Source organism: Pelecanus crispus, chromosome Z (assembly GCF_030463565.1).
Source record: "Pelecanus crispus isolate bPelCri1 chromosome Z, bPelCri1.pri, whole genome shotgun sequence".
NCBI lineage: Eukaryota > Metazoa > Chordata > Aves > Pelecaniformes > Pelecanidae > Pelecanus > Pelecanus crispus.
Window position 1 is genome coordinate 85,727,713 of NC_134676.1, and position 18,565 is coordinate 85,746,277.

At 47.6% G+C, this 18,565-nt stretch overlaps 1 protein-coding gene across 7 annotated transcripts in view; it reads right to left on the minus strand.

The window, feature by feature from the left end:
* PAX5 (paired box 5) overlaps window positions 1–18,565 on the minus strand; it is a 139,986-nt gene that overhangs the window by 58,910 nt on the left and 62,511 nt on the right. For 6 of the 7 annotated variants that reach the window (XM_075726226.1, XM_075726225.1, XM_075726223.1 and 3 more), the window contains one exon: window positions 5,849–5,978. In XM_075726226.1, coding sequence (XP_075582341.1) covers window positions 5,849–5,978 — 130 coding nt within the window. Of the gene's footprint in view, window positions 1–5,848; window positions 5,979–9,985; window positions 10,043–18,565 lie in introns of all 7 variants that reach the window. The other variant, XM_075726220.1, reaches the window with a different exon arrangement.

Below are 18,565 nucleotides of genomic sequence, written 5' to 3' on the forward strand. Positions count from 1 at the left end.
ATCAATGTTTAATCCTGGCAAAAGATCAGCCTGGGATCTTAGAGAAGCAGCTCTTTTCCTCCTTTTGAAGGCACCAGAATCCACACTGTCTGCAAATACTGAACTGCTCAGGGACAATCCATTTTTGGCGAGGTTTCCAGCCCATCTGCAGTGCCACCATCTCATGCCTAGCTTCAGAAGTGATCAACACTACCTATCATTCAACAAAACCTGGTGAAATAGTGGCTCATAAATTGCAGTCACAGCATGATGGGATGAACGAAACAGGATGAAGAGTCAGGAAACGGACTTCTATGAGACTGAGCACTCCTAAGGAATAACACGCTGGGAGGCCAGCTGAGGACTGTACGTTACAGCAGAACAGTAGCAAGAAACAGCTCATCTTTTGACATGCATTTATCCCCTTGCGGCATTTTCATTTCCTAACTACAAAAATTTGACAAAATATGCAGGAATATGGAAGGCAAAACATATCCTTGTTACCTGCATTAGGCACAGACCTATGTCACCTATGAAGAAATAACTACCTGGCATAATATGCATCTAACATGTTGGATGCATTTGCCCCACTCGCTCTATGTTCAGTTCAGCCTGAAGTCTGGGATCAGTTACGTCTGGTGGCTGAGTCCAGCAATGCAAGCCAGAGCAGATGATTAAGATGATAGCCATTGAGAATAACTCTCCTTCCCCATCCCTCCAGATAACAAACTGACTCTGCTCCTGGTTTTGTTCTGTTTCTTCTCACCTTTTTGATGTGCATACAAAATGTGCACGCAAGCCAATGCATTTGGCTCTGCAGTACCATTGCCTCCAAGGCTGACCCCACAAAGGAGCACATAAGGTAACACTCTTTCCATGGTGTGGTTACAAGGTTGAGTATGGAGGATAAGGAGTAAACGGTCCATATTTGGCAGAGTCTCATTCTTTCCCTGCACGGATGTGTAAGCTGTGAAATGCACTGCAGCCTGTACTGCACCAGTATAGCTCCAACAAAACATACTCATCAGGCTGGAAGCCAGCGCATCTGAGAGTGCCCTGGCAGCGACCTGCAAGAGCAGGCAAGCAAAGGGAGGCAAGCTGCAACGGAAATATCGCAGCATGGGAGAAGACTAGGTTCCCCGACTCCAACATCTGCCAGAGGAACAAAACCAAAGCCCACTGCCAATGCTTTGCTCTGAGTTGCTTCTTTCAACAGAGCAATATAGAGTTCACGTCAAATCCCACTACAGTGAAATGCACTGCTCAGGCTCTGGGTGAGGCTGGCCGACAGTCACTCCTGGCTCTGCTAATGCAAACTGACTCTGCAGCCGGCCGCAGACAGGGCTGCCCACAGGTTTGTCAATCTGCCCTTGGCACTGTATTGGAGAGCCGCGCGAAGGTGTCAATTTAGCACGACTTTGTCCTCTCAAAGTGATACCGACCACACTGAAATCAGCAAGCCGGAGCAGGGAAAATGCATCTGCAAGTAATTAGTAACAATCACGGGCTGCTTGGAAACTGCTGACTACAGCAGTAATGAGCTGGGCACATGTCATTGGCTTGTAAATGGAGAGAACACTTACGGACCGTGGCAGCAAGCAGTAAGGGAAGGGTTTTTTTAAAACTTAATATTTAATGTGGCATAAAAACGGTGGAGAGAAATCGAGTGGTTCTCTAATCAGAGCTTTGGCTGGTGGTCCATAACACAATGGAGTTGGCAGATGAAGCAGTACTGAGAACTGTCACTAAATTTTTCCTTAGACATATTCTAGCAGCAAGTGCTGGCATGAATGCCAATGTTTCAGCAACCCTTTCATCTTCAAAAAGTATCCCAAATGTTTCGATCTACCAGCTTGCTAAGAAACAGAAATCTTACATTTTCTACCAACAGATCACAGAGGATCTTCTGCATCTCAACACTCAATATTGCTTTGCTGCCTACACCACAGGCCAGCAACAAGAACAATGAAAGACTGATCATAAGTCACTTAAGACCTCCATTCTCAGCTTTGTTTGCATTAAATTCTTCTACGATCTGTCTTACAGACTGACAGAATTAACTAGACTTAGGTCTCTTCACAAATGGCAGCCCAGAAAGTCTCCAGACTTTCTCATAAAAACTGATTAAGCTTCAACGGCAGATACCAGCTATCAAAAGCTATCAGCTTAGCTCAAACCCCCTGTATGTCATATTTCAAGCTCTTTACCTCCAGAAATGCAGCTTTCCAGCCCTATGCCCACTGACAGCCCCACTCTCTGTGGAAGTGTCATGCAATCACACGTTCACAGCTCTGCTTCACACACACCAGAAGAGTTCCTGATACAAACGCTTGCCAACCAACAGACTCTTCTGGATACTACAACTCACTTGCCAGTGTTTTAAGCAGCTCTTGGTCTCATGACAGTGAAGGTGTTACAAAAGTGTTTGTAATCTGTAATGTCAACTGAGAAGTGAGGTCAAACTCTCAAGCCATTAGCACCACCAGACACAGACTTTGGACATTTTGTGGAGCTTTATCCAGACACCCCTCACTTTTACAGCTGAAAACATACTAGCTAGCACGACCAAAACAAGTTGTCCCCCAAGGCTTTCAGTGTCCTGCACTCAGTTTGCTTGGAAACACCACAGGACAGACTGTCTGGAGCAAGGAAGAGTGGAAACACTCAAAAAAAGGTGAAGAAATTAAAAGCAACCCAACTTTCTGAATGCCTAAGAATGGAGTTCAGGTTGGCCATTCCTCCTCCAACGAGGAGCAGTTCACAGGAGAAACGCCATCACGGATCTGCAAGGCTCAGGCTCTTGCATGCTGGACAAGGGACTGAGGTCCAGGACCCGGCTCTGGCAGGACTTCTCTCATGAGTCAGTTCCTGACCACCAAAGCGGGGCTGATACAAAGCTAACCTTCTTCCAGGTGTTGTCTGCCTTATCTACTGCTTACCCCAACCAACCACTCTGGCCCCAGCTTAGGAACACTAAACCACTGAATTTTACCATAACTTTGGTCAGACCAAAGACAACAAAGTTCCCAAAAGGCAGAGTACGTGATGTGCTAGCAAATGTTTGTTGGGCCTCGATCTCAAAATCACCATTGTGTATCATTGCCCAGCTCCTCCTAATTTTCAGTGTTATCTGCTACAGAAGAAAGGCCAGTAGCAGTATGCAGCTTTTGGTTACAAGTGGAAAAGGGTCAATAAATGTGTCTCCTCTTCTGAATCCCCTGTCCCATGACAGAAACGGGGTGGGAAAAGAGTCATGACTGAAAAAGTGAGTTAATTCTTGGGAGAAAATGGAGAAGTCTGTCCAGAGCTATGGTGAGAAACGCATCACCAAGTGTGCTGTAGCTTACATGCCTTGCACATTACAAAGTATAGCTTGCTGCCTAAATGTTCCTGCCGGTCTGCAAATCCCCTCAGCTTATTAGGAAAGCCTCAAAGCAGAGAGCACAACTTGGTCATATCGTACATGCTCAGTGCTATAGAGCCCAGATCGTGCCAGGAGCTCCTGGGCAACTCCAGAGCATGAGCAGCACAAAACAGTTGCTACAGGTGTTACGAAAGGAAAAGGATGGATAACAGTCAGACAATCATCTCCAAAAATATATCAAAAGGCACAGGTTTTGCAGGGGTTTTGATATGCTGGTGTAAATCTAAGTTTTATGAATGCAGGTGTTAGAAAACTCTACAGCAATATCAAATTAAAGATATAAATGCCTACTGCCTTGTAAAACATGCTCTGTTATAGCTCTCACCCCATCACATTTAAGACCAATGGCAGGTTTTTTCTAGGTTTGCCTCTCATAAAGCCTGCTCCATGTTTTTGATAAGAACTAGTAAATTTAACATTTGGAACTTTTGCTCAAGTGTAGGTTATGTCACAGGGAGAACCCACGCAAAATCCATATTGAGCTTTGCAGCAGCATTTCTGTAGTCAGTTTTGCTCTAACAAACGTGATCAGTCAGTTCACCAAACTTTAAGGAAGTAGTAACATAAGAAGCACAAGAAGTGCTTAAACCAGCGTAAAAGAACAAGCTCTGCTGAAGCATCAAATCAAGCAACAGCTTTTGGCTGAACCTGATTTTGGGCAGATGCAGATCTTGGATAGGCAGTTCCTTAGAAGAAGACAGAAGTGAGGAAGCACTCAGCTTCTCTATCATCTTGCCTTTCTAACTTTCACTCCTTGATAATGCAGCTCAGTAATTTCTTGCTATTTTGCTCTCCCCTCAAGACATGGCTCCCATCAGTTCCCAACCCGCACTGTAAGTGTGGACGCTCCTGGTTGGGAGAGCCCCAGATAGTGATGCTCACAGCACCTGCTCACGTGGTCCAAGCTGCTGCTGGGCTGCACTCATCAGGAGAGTGCAAGTGCCTCTAACAGGGCATCAGGGTTGTCACAGGGGCATGAACTCGGACGAGCAAGAGACAAACACCCAGAACATGAAAGAAGGGCAACAGGACACCCATGATGTGCCAAAGCAGGCTGGGTCTTTTGCAATGAGCAGCAATTCAGGCTTCAAAGAAAGATGCAGGAAGCTCTGTAGCAAACAATTACAGAATAACTTGCCTTAGGAGACATTTCTTTTTAACTTTCATAGGCTGTACAGATGGCTTATGACCCCAAACGTGACAGTTCATGTTCCTTCTTTTATTTATATATAAAACTCTCTATATGTATGCTTTCTTTCCCTACCTGCCATAAGCCACAAATATCCAAAAATCCCTCTTTCTGTCCCTCCATCCAGCCCTAGACACCTTTCTTATCTATGAGTCTACCTCTTGAACCACCCACCCATCATCTGACAGTTATTTCAAAAAGTTTCTCTCCTCCTACTTTGAGGACTTCCTTACAGTTCATGCAACTCTCTAATTTCATTTGAATACTCCTAAATTTTTGGCAAGGAGAGCCACAGACTGATGCCACACTGGGTTAAACAATTTTGTAACAACATTCGTTTTCAAAACTGCTCTCCTCCTTGATGAGATTGTAGTGCTTTCAAGATACGATAATACTATACTAAAAACTGTATCACCTTCCCTTTTAGCAATAAAATAAACAAGTAAGTCCAACCTTTGGCAAAATGGAGACAATCCCATGATGAAATCTGCATAGGTTAGACACAAGGACAGAAGTAACACACACAGGTAACACACATAGGAAATATAGAGCCTTAAATCTTAAAATCCTTTTTTCCTGGTTCCCACAATTCCTTTGGGAAACAATTTCGTCATTTTCTTACCATTTGGGCAATCTCTTTACAAGTGATGTGGTCAGTCCCAAATAACTAGGTGACCAAAGCATTTACCAAATTCTAGCTTTCCTTAACTCTCGCCCTATGCCTCCTAAATAAATGCAGGTGATGCTGCAATCCTTGAACAAACAAGCTTTGCTTTTCATTGAAATGCTCAGCCTTAGTGCACAATTACAATTCCAGAAATAGTATAAAACACGAGCATTTGTAGGAATCATAAGCATCCAAAATTCAAGCTAGTTTGAACTGTCATAAAAACCCCATCCGGTCGAACACACCAGGTGCCTTTATGAAAAAGAAGCACCAAAACCCAAAAGCAGAGGCAAACATTCCGCTTTTCTGTTACATCTTGGTATTCAGGACACAGGCTTGGGGTGGAGGGGCATATCCCTTCCTGGACAAGAGGGATGGATGCTTCATCTGTTGGCTCCAAGCAAACACTACTGATTTAGACAAGCCATGCACGTGACTTGCAACACAGCTGCTATGAAATCACAGTTAAAAAGAGACTTTTTGAGCAAATGACTCCACATCTGACACACCTCCTCCGTAAAGGGCATCACCCCGCAATGTGCACACATACACACTTCACACCACTTATCGGCACTGGAAAATTGCTTACCTGTGACAATAGGATATGACTGAGGCCCGGGAACACTTGCTCCCAAATCTGCAGAAGTAGGGCTGGTTATATTGGCCTTCATGTCATCTAATCCACCAGCTAATGATGCCATGGCTGAGTATTCAGTTGCCTGGAAAAAGAAACAAAAGGCATTTTAGGGATAATAAATTGACTGTTCAAGAGCTTTTGCCTGTATGACAAAAAGTAGATGCAATACAGAACTCAAAAATCATTTGTTCAGTCAGTTTTAAAGGCAATACCCATTTACACAGGGCTGTTAAGTATTCAAAATGCTCAATAAGCTGGTCTGTGCTTATCACCAATGTTCTTGGAGAACACCAAAATGGGCTTTCTTTATAAAACCAAAGCCAAACTCATCAATATGTAACAAGGCTTTCCTTAAAGAGGAAATTTTGTAGAGTAACTGGGGGCTGTAACTGCTGAGTGCAAGTTACTAGCTTGTTAGAGAAAAATGTTTGTGCTAGTTAACCTGAACTCTCCTTATTTCATTGGTAGCACTTGAGATGCACAAACAAGCAGGTGGGAACGGGGTCTCCCGTTTCCCCCTTTTTCTTGGGGATGCTGCATTTCCTCATCATCTCACAAGAAATAAAGTGCACGTAAATAGAAGTGTTTTCTTAATGGATGGATTTGTAGCCAACTGTTTCTAAATCCAAATTATTTAAAAATAAATCACCTGACCATTGAAAGGATGATCTCTCATCTCATGAGAATTTTTTAATCTCATTAGCCAAAGCTATGGTAAATGAGCACAGGTCCTCAGAAATCAGATTGTTTCTGTCTTATAACCCTATAAAAGTCCATGTAGCTACGAAAATCTACAGCAGGTGAGGCCAATCCATACATGGAGAAGGACTTCTATGTACATGGCAGAAATCTCATCTTCACTGGACTTTTTCCATGATTTCTTATTGTCAGGATCATTCATAGAAAACTGGGAAGTTTCCTCCCAAAGTTCTCCCTTCCCTGTTGCTACTTGCACTTTAAGTTTTAACTCCTTATTTGTGAGATCGTAATCCTGCCAGTAACAACTGAAGCATGACAACTTCAAGTGAAGAACAGCAATAGGAACAGATAAACTGAACAACAACGACTCCGAGGCTGATCCCTGCTGTATTCCTACAAACTAAGTCAATGCAGAAGCTGTGCAGAGCTGAAGCAACACAGGGCAACCCAGGACCCCGAGATTTTTTTGAGTGACCAAATCAAAAAGTTGGGTTGTTTTTTTTTTTTTTTTTAAGAAAACAGAAGTTGATCTGAGTGAACATGTCTTTCTCCCTCTTGCAAGTTTCTCGGAAGTGTCTGAGAACCCGGCACACAATCTGGTACTTGCTACGATCTCAGCACTTTGGGTCAAATGTATCTGTGTCTCTGTTGCTCGGTTCTCACTCAAACAGAAGTTAATTTATGTGGATAATCCCATATTAGCAGGTCTGTGTTAATACGCATGCTTCTTTGGAGGAAGCATGAGGCACGAGTACACCCTGTCACCTTGAAGGATCCCCCATACAAACCTCTTGCAGATGAGCGTGTCAAATACATTTTGCCAATGACCACCTGCTGGCCACCTTGTCCTTTGAACCAGCCCACAGATCACCACTACAGGGTCCTCTGCACCAAAGGCTTCTCAGCAATGACCAGTCTCCTGTGCTCCTCCCTAGCCTTTGCATTTAACTTGTCCTATTCCTCAGCCCTTTCAGATTATTCCTTCTCTGACACCCTCTGTACCCTCACATTTCCCTTGCCTTCACACACCCAGACCCTTTCTTCTACCACCACTGCCCCAAAGATACACATGCCCACACCTCTGCTTCAGCCCCACCTCTGCACCTTGGGGAGGACAGCCCCTGGAGCATCCCTGCTCTGTGCAGGATGCCAGCAACAGTCCCAGCCTTTCTCATTCCTGCAAGTGCAACCAAAGCTCCTTCTCATTCCATGTCCTACCAAGGTGTGTTCTTCAGCCTTCCCCACACCACTCCACACTGCCCTACACCTGCAACCCCACCTTCCCCCTGCACTGGGTACATGCACATGTGGCGGCACCACTGGTTTTTTTTTGCTGATCTGACAGGACACAGGAGGAACAACAGCATGGCTGCAGCCCTTCAGAGACATCCTGGGCAGCTAGTGATGCACGAGCAGTGTGGGAGGGGCAATCAGTGCAGCAGAGGAAAAAGCTGTCCTTGTGCAGTGCTGTTTGGTATTTCTGATGTCTGGAGAAGAGCATAAACCCCTCCCTGGGGAAGGACGCCTTACTTCACCCCTGCTGCTCTAAGCAAGCTGTAACTGCACCGTATCCAGACTAGAAAATCTCTTTGTATCTTCCCACAGCACATCAATCCACCACTTTCCACGGGCAGGGTGTAAATGTGGCTTCCAGCTTACAAAGGGAGAGCTGGCCACTTCTAGTTTGGGAGGAAGCATCCAGCTGTGCCACAGGCTGGCTTACACACAGGGCTGGGGCAGGGGGTGTACATCCAAAGTGGCTTTTGGGCTGCTGCTCTTTGCGCAAACCCAACCAGGACCAGTCCAAGCCCCTGCCTGCAAACCCCAGACACAGGACTCTGGAGCAGGCTGCAGATATCGAAACACCACAGCTTGCTCCCCTTCTGGGGTCCGAGGACCCAACACAGGAGGAAGCAGGACCAGATCTTACCTCTTAACTGTAACGATCTGGAAGCACATCAGCAAACTGTGAGCTTGGCCCTTCAAGCTTGGAGGGACCGACCAGTTTCGGTGTCAGAAGCAAGCAGCTGTCAGGGTGTAGCACACCCTGCCAGGGGCCAGGACGGGGGTACCCCATGCTCATCCATGTCACCCCACTGCAGGGAGATGGAGTGATGTGCAACGGCACGGCCCTCCCGCAGGCAACGCTGCCCCATCTCACCTGCCTGCAGCGGCACAGCCCCAAACTGTGGGACCACTTCTGCTCACTGGAGGGAGTGGAAGCGTTACAGCTGCCCAGCACCATCTGGAGGCAGAGCCCACGTCCAGGCAGCACTGCTGCAGGGCTCCAGGAGATGGAGGCATGAGAAGTGGAGGTTTGGGTTCCCTCCCCACTTTCGGTCCCAGTAGCTTGCTGCAGACAGGAGCTGCACCTCTTTCACAATGGCCCAGCAACTTTTCCCAGAGGTAAGAATAGTGGGATTTTCAGGGAATTTCCAGCTGCTTCCCTGTTCCCATAGCAAAACTGTGCCCACATCTGCCCTGGGAGCCACCAGTGATCAGCCACCAGCAGACGCACCGACCATGCACCAACCACCGGCACTGCTCCTGGCACCCAGGCAGAGCAAGCCCGAGCCAAGGGGGAGCCCCGGCAGCCACCAACCCCCCACCTCCTTGCACAGTCCCAGTGAAGGAGTGAGACCCCGTGTCGCATGCATCTCTGCAGTCACAGCTCCAGCTGCAAAGCAGCAGGGACATACATGGCCAGGGCCAGCAACAGGCTGGTGCAGCGACAGTGAAATACTGCGCAGCCGAGAGCTGTGGGCAAAGAAGGTAGCAATACCACTGCAAATGGTGTCCATCGCCATCCTGCTGCGAGATGCTGCAGGGAGGCAAGGGTCAGAAGAAGGTATCTTCTGGCCCCCAAGGAATGGGGAGCCAGAGGTGCGGAGCAGAAGAGCATCCACCCCCGAACCAACCAGCAGGCGCTGTCTGCAGGCCTCCTTGCCCCCATGCAGGGACTGGGGGATCACAGCACCCCCTGAAGAAGCAACAAGCCTCGCTGGTGCTGAGGGTTTGCAGCACCAGGCATTCACCTGCTCACAAGGGGCACAGCAGCATCCCATCTTCCTGCTCTCCCCAGGCAGAGCCCATCCTTCTGGAGAGGAGAGGAAACCCCGGGGGGAGGTAGTGCTCATGGAGCAGCCCCTCACCTCGTGGCCCCATCAAGACCCTCCTGCTGACCCTCCCCAGGAGCCTCTCCAGCTGCTTGGGGGCAGCAGAAGGGGTCTCAGATTAGGCCCTCCACCAGCGAGCCAGCACCGCCGCTGGTGAGGAGCAGCCAGGATGTCCAGGCATGGCCAGGGGTCCCTCCCCGCGCAGCGGGAAGCCTGACCTGCTGCTCAGTAGGTGAAAAAGCAAGAGTCGGGTGTTCAGTACCCTCGAAATTACCTGAAAAATGACTGCCTGCGGTTGTACCACGCACTGTCTCATCAGCATGGAGCACCACTGCCATAGCATGGAGGAGAGAAAACACAGACACGTGAAACGAGGAATATATAAAGGGAGAGACCAAGAAGGACAAACCGCAAGGAGGGGCCAGACGGGGTCTTGTATGCTCCCCCTGCCCCATCCCACGCAGCTCAGGCGGATGGGATCTGGGCTCCTGGCAGGGGCTGGGGCTGGGCCCCCCCAGCAGGCATGGTGCCCGGCAGGGGAGCAGCTAGGGTGGGGAGGAGAGAGATGGTCTCTGCATGCTCATGGGCAGCAGCACACCCCCTGTGACAGGCAGTGGGGTCTGCACGGTCCTTTCCCTGCCAGCCTTCGCTGCAGAGTGCAAATGGGGAGGTTTCTGTGCTGGGAGAAGTTTCACATCCACCTCCACTGCAAAAGCTTTATTTCTAAATACTACTCCCCAGGGCGGGGGAAGAAGAGGTAAAAGGGGTGCAGAAGTATTTCAGTACCATTTCCAAACAATTTGGCTCTGCCACCTCCTGCTGCACTACAGTGAAGTGGCGAGACAGCCCATCACTGGCTTCACCCCACACTCTTCCTAGCAAAGATTCCTGAATGTAATCCACCTAAAGATCCACCCACCCTACATGTACAGCAATTTGCTCTTTGAGATTTACCTGGAATTTTATCCTAAGGTGGCAGGCAAAGGTGGATGCACAGTGGAGAACAAGACTGTTCCCTAAACCAGCCTGGTTCTGGGGTGCCAGCGTGGGAAACTCAGGCAGGTCCCACAGGCTGAGATGAGCCTTGCGGCAGTGCTGCAACCCGGGCGGCATCAGACAAATGCATCCCCCTCGGGCCCCATCCCTTTGGCAGGGCACAGACTCCACACCCCTCTCAAGAGACCACACCAAGCAAAGACAGAAAAGAGGTGCCTGCTGCATGGGGCAAGCAGCCATGGAAAGGAGCCAGCTGGCACCCGCTGGGACTCGCACATGTTGCTTTTTGCATCTGCTCAGTTTTCCAAATCACACCTGCGAGACACCAGGCAGGCATGAAGTGATGCCTCTTGTGCCCTCCTGCTGCTGGCATGGCTGCCCCCAGACCCACAGCGCTGCTCGGGATGCAGCAGCATCAGCAGCACCAGAGGGGCTCGGACCATCAGAGCAACGCACCAGTTTGGGGCTTCAGGACTTGGTCTGCTCTTGTACAGACCGTGTGCGCTGCCTTCCCTTCCGACAGACATGGTACACAGAGCACCTTTGCTGCCAAAAGCAACGGTTCTATTCTTTTAAGCCAGAGAGACATTAATCTGAGGTCTCCAAAAGGCGCAGCGTCGTCCCCCACGTCACAGCCACCAAACCCCCTGCTCACCCCTCACGGCAGCAGCAAGCCAGAGTTCATACTTAGTATCTCCAAGTCATCACATTGTAATACTTTAAAATTAATAAATAAAGGTAGAAGTGGCACATACCAGGCAGGCTGTCCACAGAAACCCCCACCTCAGCCTGACAAAGGGAAGAAATTTGTAACATTAGATATGGTTCGGAGAGCTTAATCCAAAGCAGCTCTAATTAATCTCCCCAGGCTTTCAGAAACCAGCACCACTCGCAGCTGCATGGGCACTGGTGCTGCTCTGCCTGAAATTTTATGGGAATGGAAAATCCATCTTAACGCCCTCCTCCTCAGCCGCCTTGGATCCAGACGGGAAAGGCATCCGAAAACCTATATATCAAAGCCTCACTGCTGCCACCCGCCAGCCACCCCTCCATTTCATAATTTACATTGCATTCCCTGTGCAACCCACTGCGACCACTGAAACCAATTCTGCTTTGGAGGAAAAGCTATTGCCACAGCTAATTGGGGCAAACCCCCAGTTTCTCTTTGGTTTTGGCAATGTTGGGCTCTTTGCTGTCTAACAGGGCATTGAAGTTTGATTTCAGTAGTACAACCTTTTTCCCTCAGTTTAAATTGAATATTTCTGAATACCCCTTTCACAAAACATATATGTTTTTAAAAAATTAACAGCTGTGCTTCGTTTTAGCCCAAATCCAATTAGGATTGTGCACATCCCCAGAGATTCCCCTGAAGATAGTGGGAATTAGCTAGTGCACCCTGCCATGAACACATTTACCCTCATACGTCAGAATAACTGACCTGTTTTTGACCCAATCTTCAGATTATCTGCATGTGGGAAACAACATGCTATGTTTTACATTTCCACAGTCCAATCCATAAGCAGATACAGCCATTCTCAGATTTTCCAAAGGGACCCCCAAATCCAATCTAAATGCCTAGAATTTACCTGTTGTTTTTCTTTTATACATATAAATAGCTGCATTTCCATTCACTCTTTGTTTCTCATTTTCATTTTGTTCTAATATCTGCATGTAAATGTCTGAAAATAGCATCTGTAATTGAAGATTATGAAGTATAGCCAGCTCCTGACAGGCTGCTAAGGAAGATGGATTATCCTCATTTTTCTGTAAATTTTGTCAATTTTGGAATTCATAAGCTATCAACACTGATCAAAATGTGACCGCACAGCTGTGTCAAAGCGGACGGCGCGGTGGCGGCACGGCTGCTGAGGAGGACGGCTCTCCCCAGCTGCCCGGCGAGGGGCACACGCTGCGGGAATCCTTCCTGGCTGCTCCCAGTATCTACATCCCACCACCCCACCCCCCCACCCCACCCCCAAAAATTTCAAATAAATAAATTGAAAGTACGCAAATTCTCTGTTGCACCGATTCACATCACAAAGTGCAATTTATTGCATGTTCTCCCTTTTTATTTATCCCTAAGTAGTAAACACGATTTCCATTCAGGGGGTTCGTTATGTTCCACTCCTACCAGACAATCACGGCACACTTGAGGCAATTGTTTAGCCTCTTCCTCTCAATTTTCCCATTACTGGGAGTAAGTACTGTTGGGACTCTTTAATAGCCCGACTGCAGCCCATATCAATAACAGATGAGGTTTAATCGTCCAACACAAAAATTATTTAGGCTCAGTAAGGACATTCAATGTCATTTGCATAATGGCATTTCTATCCTGAGCACCTAACCCATCGTGCATAAACAAGGCCCTGGGACCATAAATAATAATAAATCATGACGTCCACGCTCCTCTTGCTGTAATAGGAGCCTCTCTTTGTAGAAATTATTTCAGCAGGAAATGGGCACTGTAATTTTAAAGACATGTGGCATTGCACAGGCCAGTAAATCACACCCGTGCGCACACACATGCACGCACGCTCCAGCGAGGCTGCCCGTGGTGAACAACAAAACCCCAAGAAAGAGCAGCACAGAAAATAGACCATGCTTACTGCTGAAATCATCCCCTTTTTATTATTATTATTATTATTTCTTAGTCAGAGCTAGCAGACTAAATAAAAGCAAGGTGTCAATAGTGTGCATGGTGTCTGGGCATGCGTACAGGGGCATGATGGACCCATAATTCTGCCAAATCCCTGCCCAGCCATCTCTTGCACCCGCAGTCCTCTAATGTCTCCTGGACGGTCTGGTGGGAAGAAAGCAAAGACCTGCAGACACTTGCAGATGTTTTCCAACCAAGCTTTTCATCGGCCATTGCAATCCCAGTCGCCTGGCTGGGGCAGAGGAGGCCAGCAGATTCTCTTCCTGTGGTTTGTAAGCAGAAGCTTCCATAGAAGATCATGATAAGGCCAGCCCAAGGAACACAAATGGACACATTCAACCCAGTGAGCTAAGGTGGCTTTCCACTTTTCAGCCTCATCAGGCCAATAACAAGCACCTGGATGAACAGCGACAGCACAGCAGTTGTGAGAGCCGGCCGACCTCTGCTTTTGCCAGGACTGGCAAGTTTCATCATCACACATTTATCCCCAACAGCTCCTTCCTCTCTCGTTATAAATACTGCTCCGTTTCCTCCAGGACACGAGATGAAATGACGACTCACCCCAGCTCCCACCCGCTTTCGTCAGCACTGCCCAACATCCAGGCTCGCCAGGCACGCTTTCACAGCCCCTGCACAGGCTCTTGACTGCTGTTTCCACACCAGAACCTCCCAGTTCAGTTTACTGAGGAATGCACAAGCGGCACAACAAATTTTGCAGGAGCCTTCTCCCAGTGCCGGTGTTGCACACCTATCCTGAGTGCTGCACCACAGCCGGCCACACAGGCATCTCCAGAAACAGCATCTCCCCCAGCCCGCTCCACCTTCTCCTCTCTCAGCCCTCCTCCTCCTTCCCCTCCTCCCCATGAGGCAGCCCCTCGCTTGCTCCTCTCCAACCTTTCCTGTGGATTCACACAGGGTGTTTCTCCTCTCTCGCTCCTTCCCACTCTCTCCTCCCTGTGATTCCTCTCACCCCAGCACGAACTGACTGGTCGCTTTGCTGCTCTGTTCAGCAGCCTCCACCATCCTACACGCAATGCTAAAAAAAGGGGCACCCAACTGAAATAAAGCGTGACACACAGAGTTAAAATAAAGCATAACACATCCCACTCTGGTGGAAAAAGCGGTTTGCTTTTCGCAAACCCAGTACATAATCACTTTATGCCACTCATTGTCACAAGATATTGCTAAAACACGCTGTTTCTCAGGACAGGAACTGGACGCTTTCACCCCTAACGACAACAATTTCAGACACAGGAGGAGGGAAAATGGACCATCCTCCATCATGGTGGCTCCACTGTTTCCACTGAAGCACCTGGCATGGGTAAGCAGGGAAGAAAACACAACCAGTGGCATGGTCAAGCACTTCCCTACAGAGAAATACAAAGCAGAATTATGAAGGCACATGGAGAATGTGCATGAAGTTTACATCAATATTGCCATATCTTTTTAATCCACCCTACTGACAGCTCCTGACATTTCATGAGTCTTGTGCACATTTGCAAGAACAACATTTGCATTTCTGTAGAGCTTTCAGATGAACTATCTGAAGGTATTCCACAAATGCCGTCTAAGAATCCTTTCATCATAGTATCTATACCATATTATGTACTGTGCACAATAAATTGGTTTCAAAGCAGTACCCCATGGCAAAATACCCTGGGCAGCGTTTACAACAGACAAGCCTCCCAGATAGCCAAAGCCCTAGCAGCTGCTGCAGCTCTGGGTACACCAAATCTCTACCCAGATGAAAGCCAACAGAGAAGACCACAGAGTTTGCTGTGTTTTGTGGCATGTTGCAAAGCCAAAGCTGAACAAATCCTATCAACCCATAAACTCCCAAATTTCAGGTCACTTTCAAAGCTGGACACAAACATACATTCTTCATTTTCCAAAAGACTTTCACTCTTCCTGTTGGTGTCCCTGGGAGCCAGGTGAACCTAAAGGGATCAGAGTCTTCTGGTTTTTGTTTTGGGGCTGGCAACTTTCCCTACAATGAGTTCTCCGTCAAATACCCAACGTGGAACTGACCCAATCAAAAAAACTCAAATACAGAAATATATTTTTCCAAAGTTTTTTTTTCATTTCTTCACCTGTACCCAAGACTGGAATGGGAAGGGCCACAATACAGCAAGACAGTTTTCATTACGATGTGTTTATGGAAAAGCCAGAAATATAAGGACAAATATAGTTCTTGGTAAGATTTACAAAGCACTTTCTAGTTACAAGTCCTCAGGGGCATGGGGCTGGGGAGACAGCAGGTACCTAACTCTGTGGGGAACAAGCCATGCTCTGACAGAGGGCAAGGCAACTCCCCTGGGCTTGGATCGCTTAACCAGAGTGTTTTGTGGAGCAAATAAGATGTGCCAGGGAGGGCTTTGGGGGATGTAGAGGTGTGGAGACCCTCCTTCCCCTTCACACAGGCTGCAGGCATGTTTCATGTGAGTGGACACCCTTGGCAAGGGAAAATCTGGGGAATGATGTAGTGCTTTTTTTGATGCCACATTCACTAAGGAGTAACAGGCACTGAACTACACTCATCTCATGGGGTAAATATTGAGCTGGTTTACCCCTTTGCTAATTAGCTGAAACCCGCTGATAACCAAACCTGACCAGCAGCACGTCTGGAGTGTGGAGGCTTTGGGACAAGGCCCTGGAGGCTGGGGCAAGACAGCATCACCCACCTCAGAGACACCTGCTTCTGCATTGAAACACTCCATCTACCCTGCCTGCCCGCAGGGCAGGGAAATGGGCTCCTCAACTTCAGAAAAAGCACCTCAAAACATCAGAAATTGTCTGCCCATGGGTACAGAAAACAAAGAAAAACTGAGGCAGGCTGACCAATGAGTGGGGTACCTATAGGGTACCTATAGGGTGCTGGTTCCAGTTAAAGAGACTCTGTCTGATGACACCCAGAGCTTGCTACTGCTGGAGGGTCTGCACCTCCTCACTATCATGAAAGACTCCAGTGAGGGAACTTCTATGCAGAGAAATCATCAAAGATGACAGGTTTCAGTGAAACATTTCAGTTTTTATCAAAACATTCTCTGTTGGAAAGACAGGTTCAGCCAGACATGCTGCTGTTGTAATAAACATCATTTTGCCGCTAAAACGTCAGCTGTGCTAGAGACGCCCAGGCGCTGCTCACGCAGTAAAACATCATAAACAAGAAAACAGCATCAGACAACCAGAAGGGATCACACTGCTGGTGTGACCTAAGCACCTCTCCCACCCCAACAGCCACCCCGATTCTTATGCCAGAAGTGTATTTGGGGTCATATTTTCAAACTTTTCTCTACAGTCACAAGAACCAGAGAGCAACCACTTGCGTGCACTAAAACACAGACATGGTGTCTGTGCCTTCAGCAAAAACTCCCACTGGTGCAAAGCATCACAACCTGGCAATGCTTGAAAACCACTCATCAGGCACATAATCTGATGAAAATTTCTTGTGTACCTTAATTTTATCTGTTATTTAATCATGTGTTTTAATTATTTAGAGAGGTCCTAATAACTGGTCAAACACTCTTAGCCAAACACAGCATCTGATGCATGCAGTTTCTCCACCTGGCTCCACTCCGCAGCTCCCATTTCGGAAAGGCACCCGCCACCTCCAGCACCTCGTTATCCCCCAGCCCTCTGGGTATGTCTCCAAATGTGACTTGTCTGGACTGACTCAGACCTCAGGTCAGCTCTGAGCCTGGAGGGGACTTGTGCAGAACGGAGAATGAGCAGAGGAAATGCCTGCCTGACTGAGGTTGCCCTTATTCAATTACATTTTCAAGGTGAGAGGAGCAGGGCTGAAACCATCCCGCTACATGTTAAGGTGCTCTCTTAGCGTAAGAGTTTCCTTCCTTTCAGATTTAATTATTTTTTTCATTTCAGCAAATTCTGCTGCCACCAGATTTTTAAGCAGCCACTATTCAAATGAGCAGAGAGGAATTTTGAAACTAGCTCTTTTTTTCTGGAAGTGGCTTAGCTCCACAATTGCTTTTTGTCATCATACAACCACTTCTGCAGGTTGTTTCATTCAATCCCTTCCTAAACAAATGGCAATCTAAAACTATGGCATTCTTCTGGAAACCCAGCATCTGCATTGAGCAAGTTGCTTAGGCTCCTGGGTGCTTCAACCCAGGCAGGTCTCCATCTCATCCTGCACACTGTGTGAACCGGGTGCTGCTCTCCCACCCCCACCACGCTTTTCACATTTTCTGTTGCAACCATACAAAAGTTTCCCTATATCCCATAATAACAGTTGGAATGAACAGCAGGTAGCTGGACATCAAGGTCATAGGATAATTCAGGTTGGAAGGAAGCTCCAGAAGTCCCCCAAAGCAGGGACAGCTACAGGGCCAGGCCAGGTTGCTCAGGGATTTATCCAGCTGGGTCTTGAAAACCACCACAGGTGGAGACTGCACAACTGAGGGCAACCTCTGCCTTGCCTGACTATCGTTGGGGGGAAGAAGGGCTCCCTTAGACCCTGCAGAGCCTCTCCTGCGTCAGCTCATGCTCCTGTCTCTCGTATTCCCACCATGCACCACCGTGAAGAGTTTGGCTCCTAAGATGCTTTAGCACATCAAGATCTCCAGGTGTTCACTAGCTGTGTAGGGAGCATACTTTGAGAAACCCATCTTTGTTGATTAAAGTCCTGGACAGATTTAGAGAAAGCCTACAGAATGAGTGTAAAACAGTGGTGATCTCCAAACCAAAGGGTGGAAATTGTATCTGAAACTATTCAAAGCCTGTGGGATCCAGGCTTTTACTGGGGACTAAGAAGAGAAGTCTTGCTCCATTCATCAAATGCCAATGCAAGCCCTTCCCCTCAAATATAATGTGAGCAGGCCAGGCATTAAATAAATCAATGGGCAAGTGTGTTTACTCACAGATTTGTCTCTCCCTCTCTTGCAGGGATAATACAGACATAAGGAGGTCAGTCAATTTTTCTGTGACATAATCTTGGCCAACTACTGCCATTATACGATGTTGTCTTTTTCCAGAGAAAGCCAGCTTCAGGACAATTCCAGATCTGTTTTCCTATGCAAATGGAGCATCACATACATACACACTGTAAAGCGCATGGATGACTCCCCTATTATTTTTCAAAGGGACAACGAGTACGTGAGCAATTACAATTCTATTCATCTTACTCATATATTACGCTTTGATGTGATACTGAAAATCTGATGGGTGGCCAGTAAATCACTG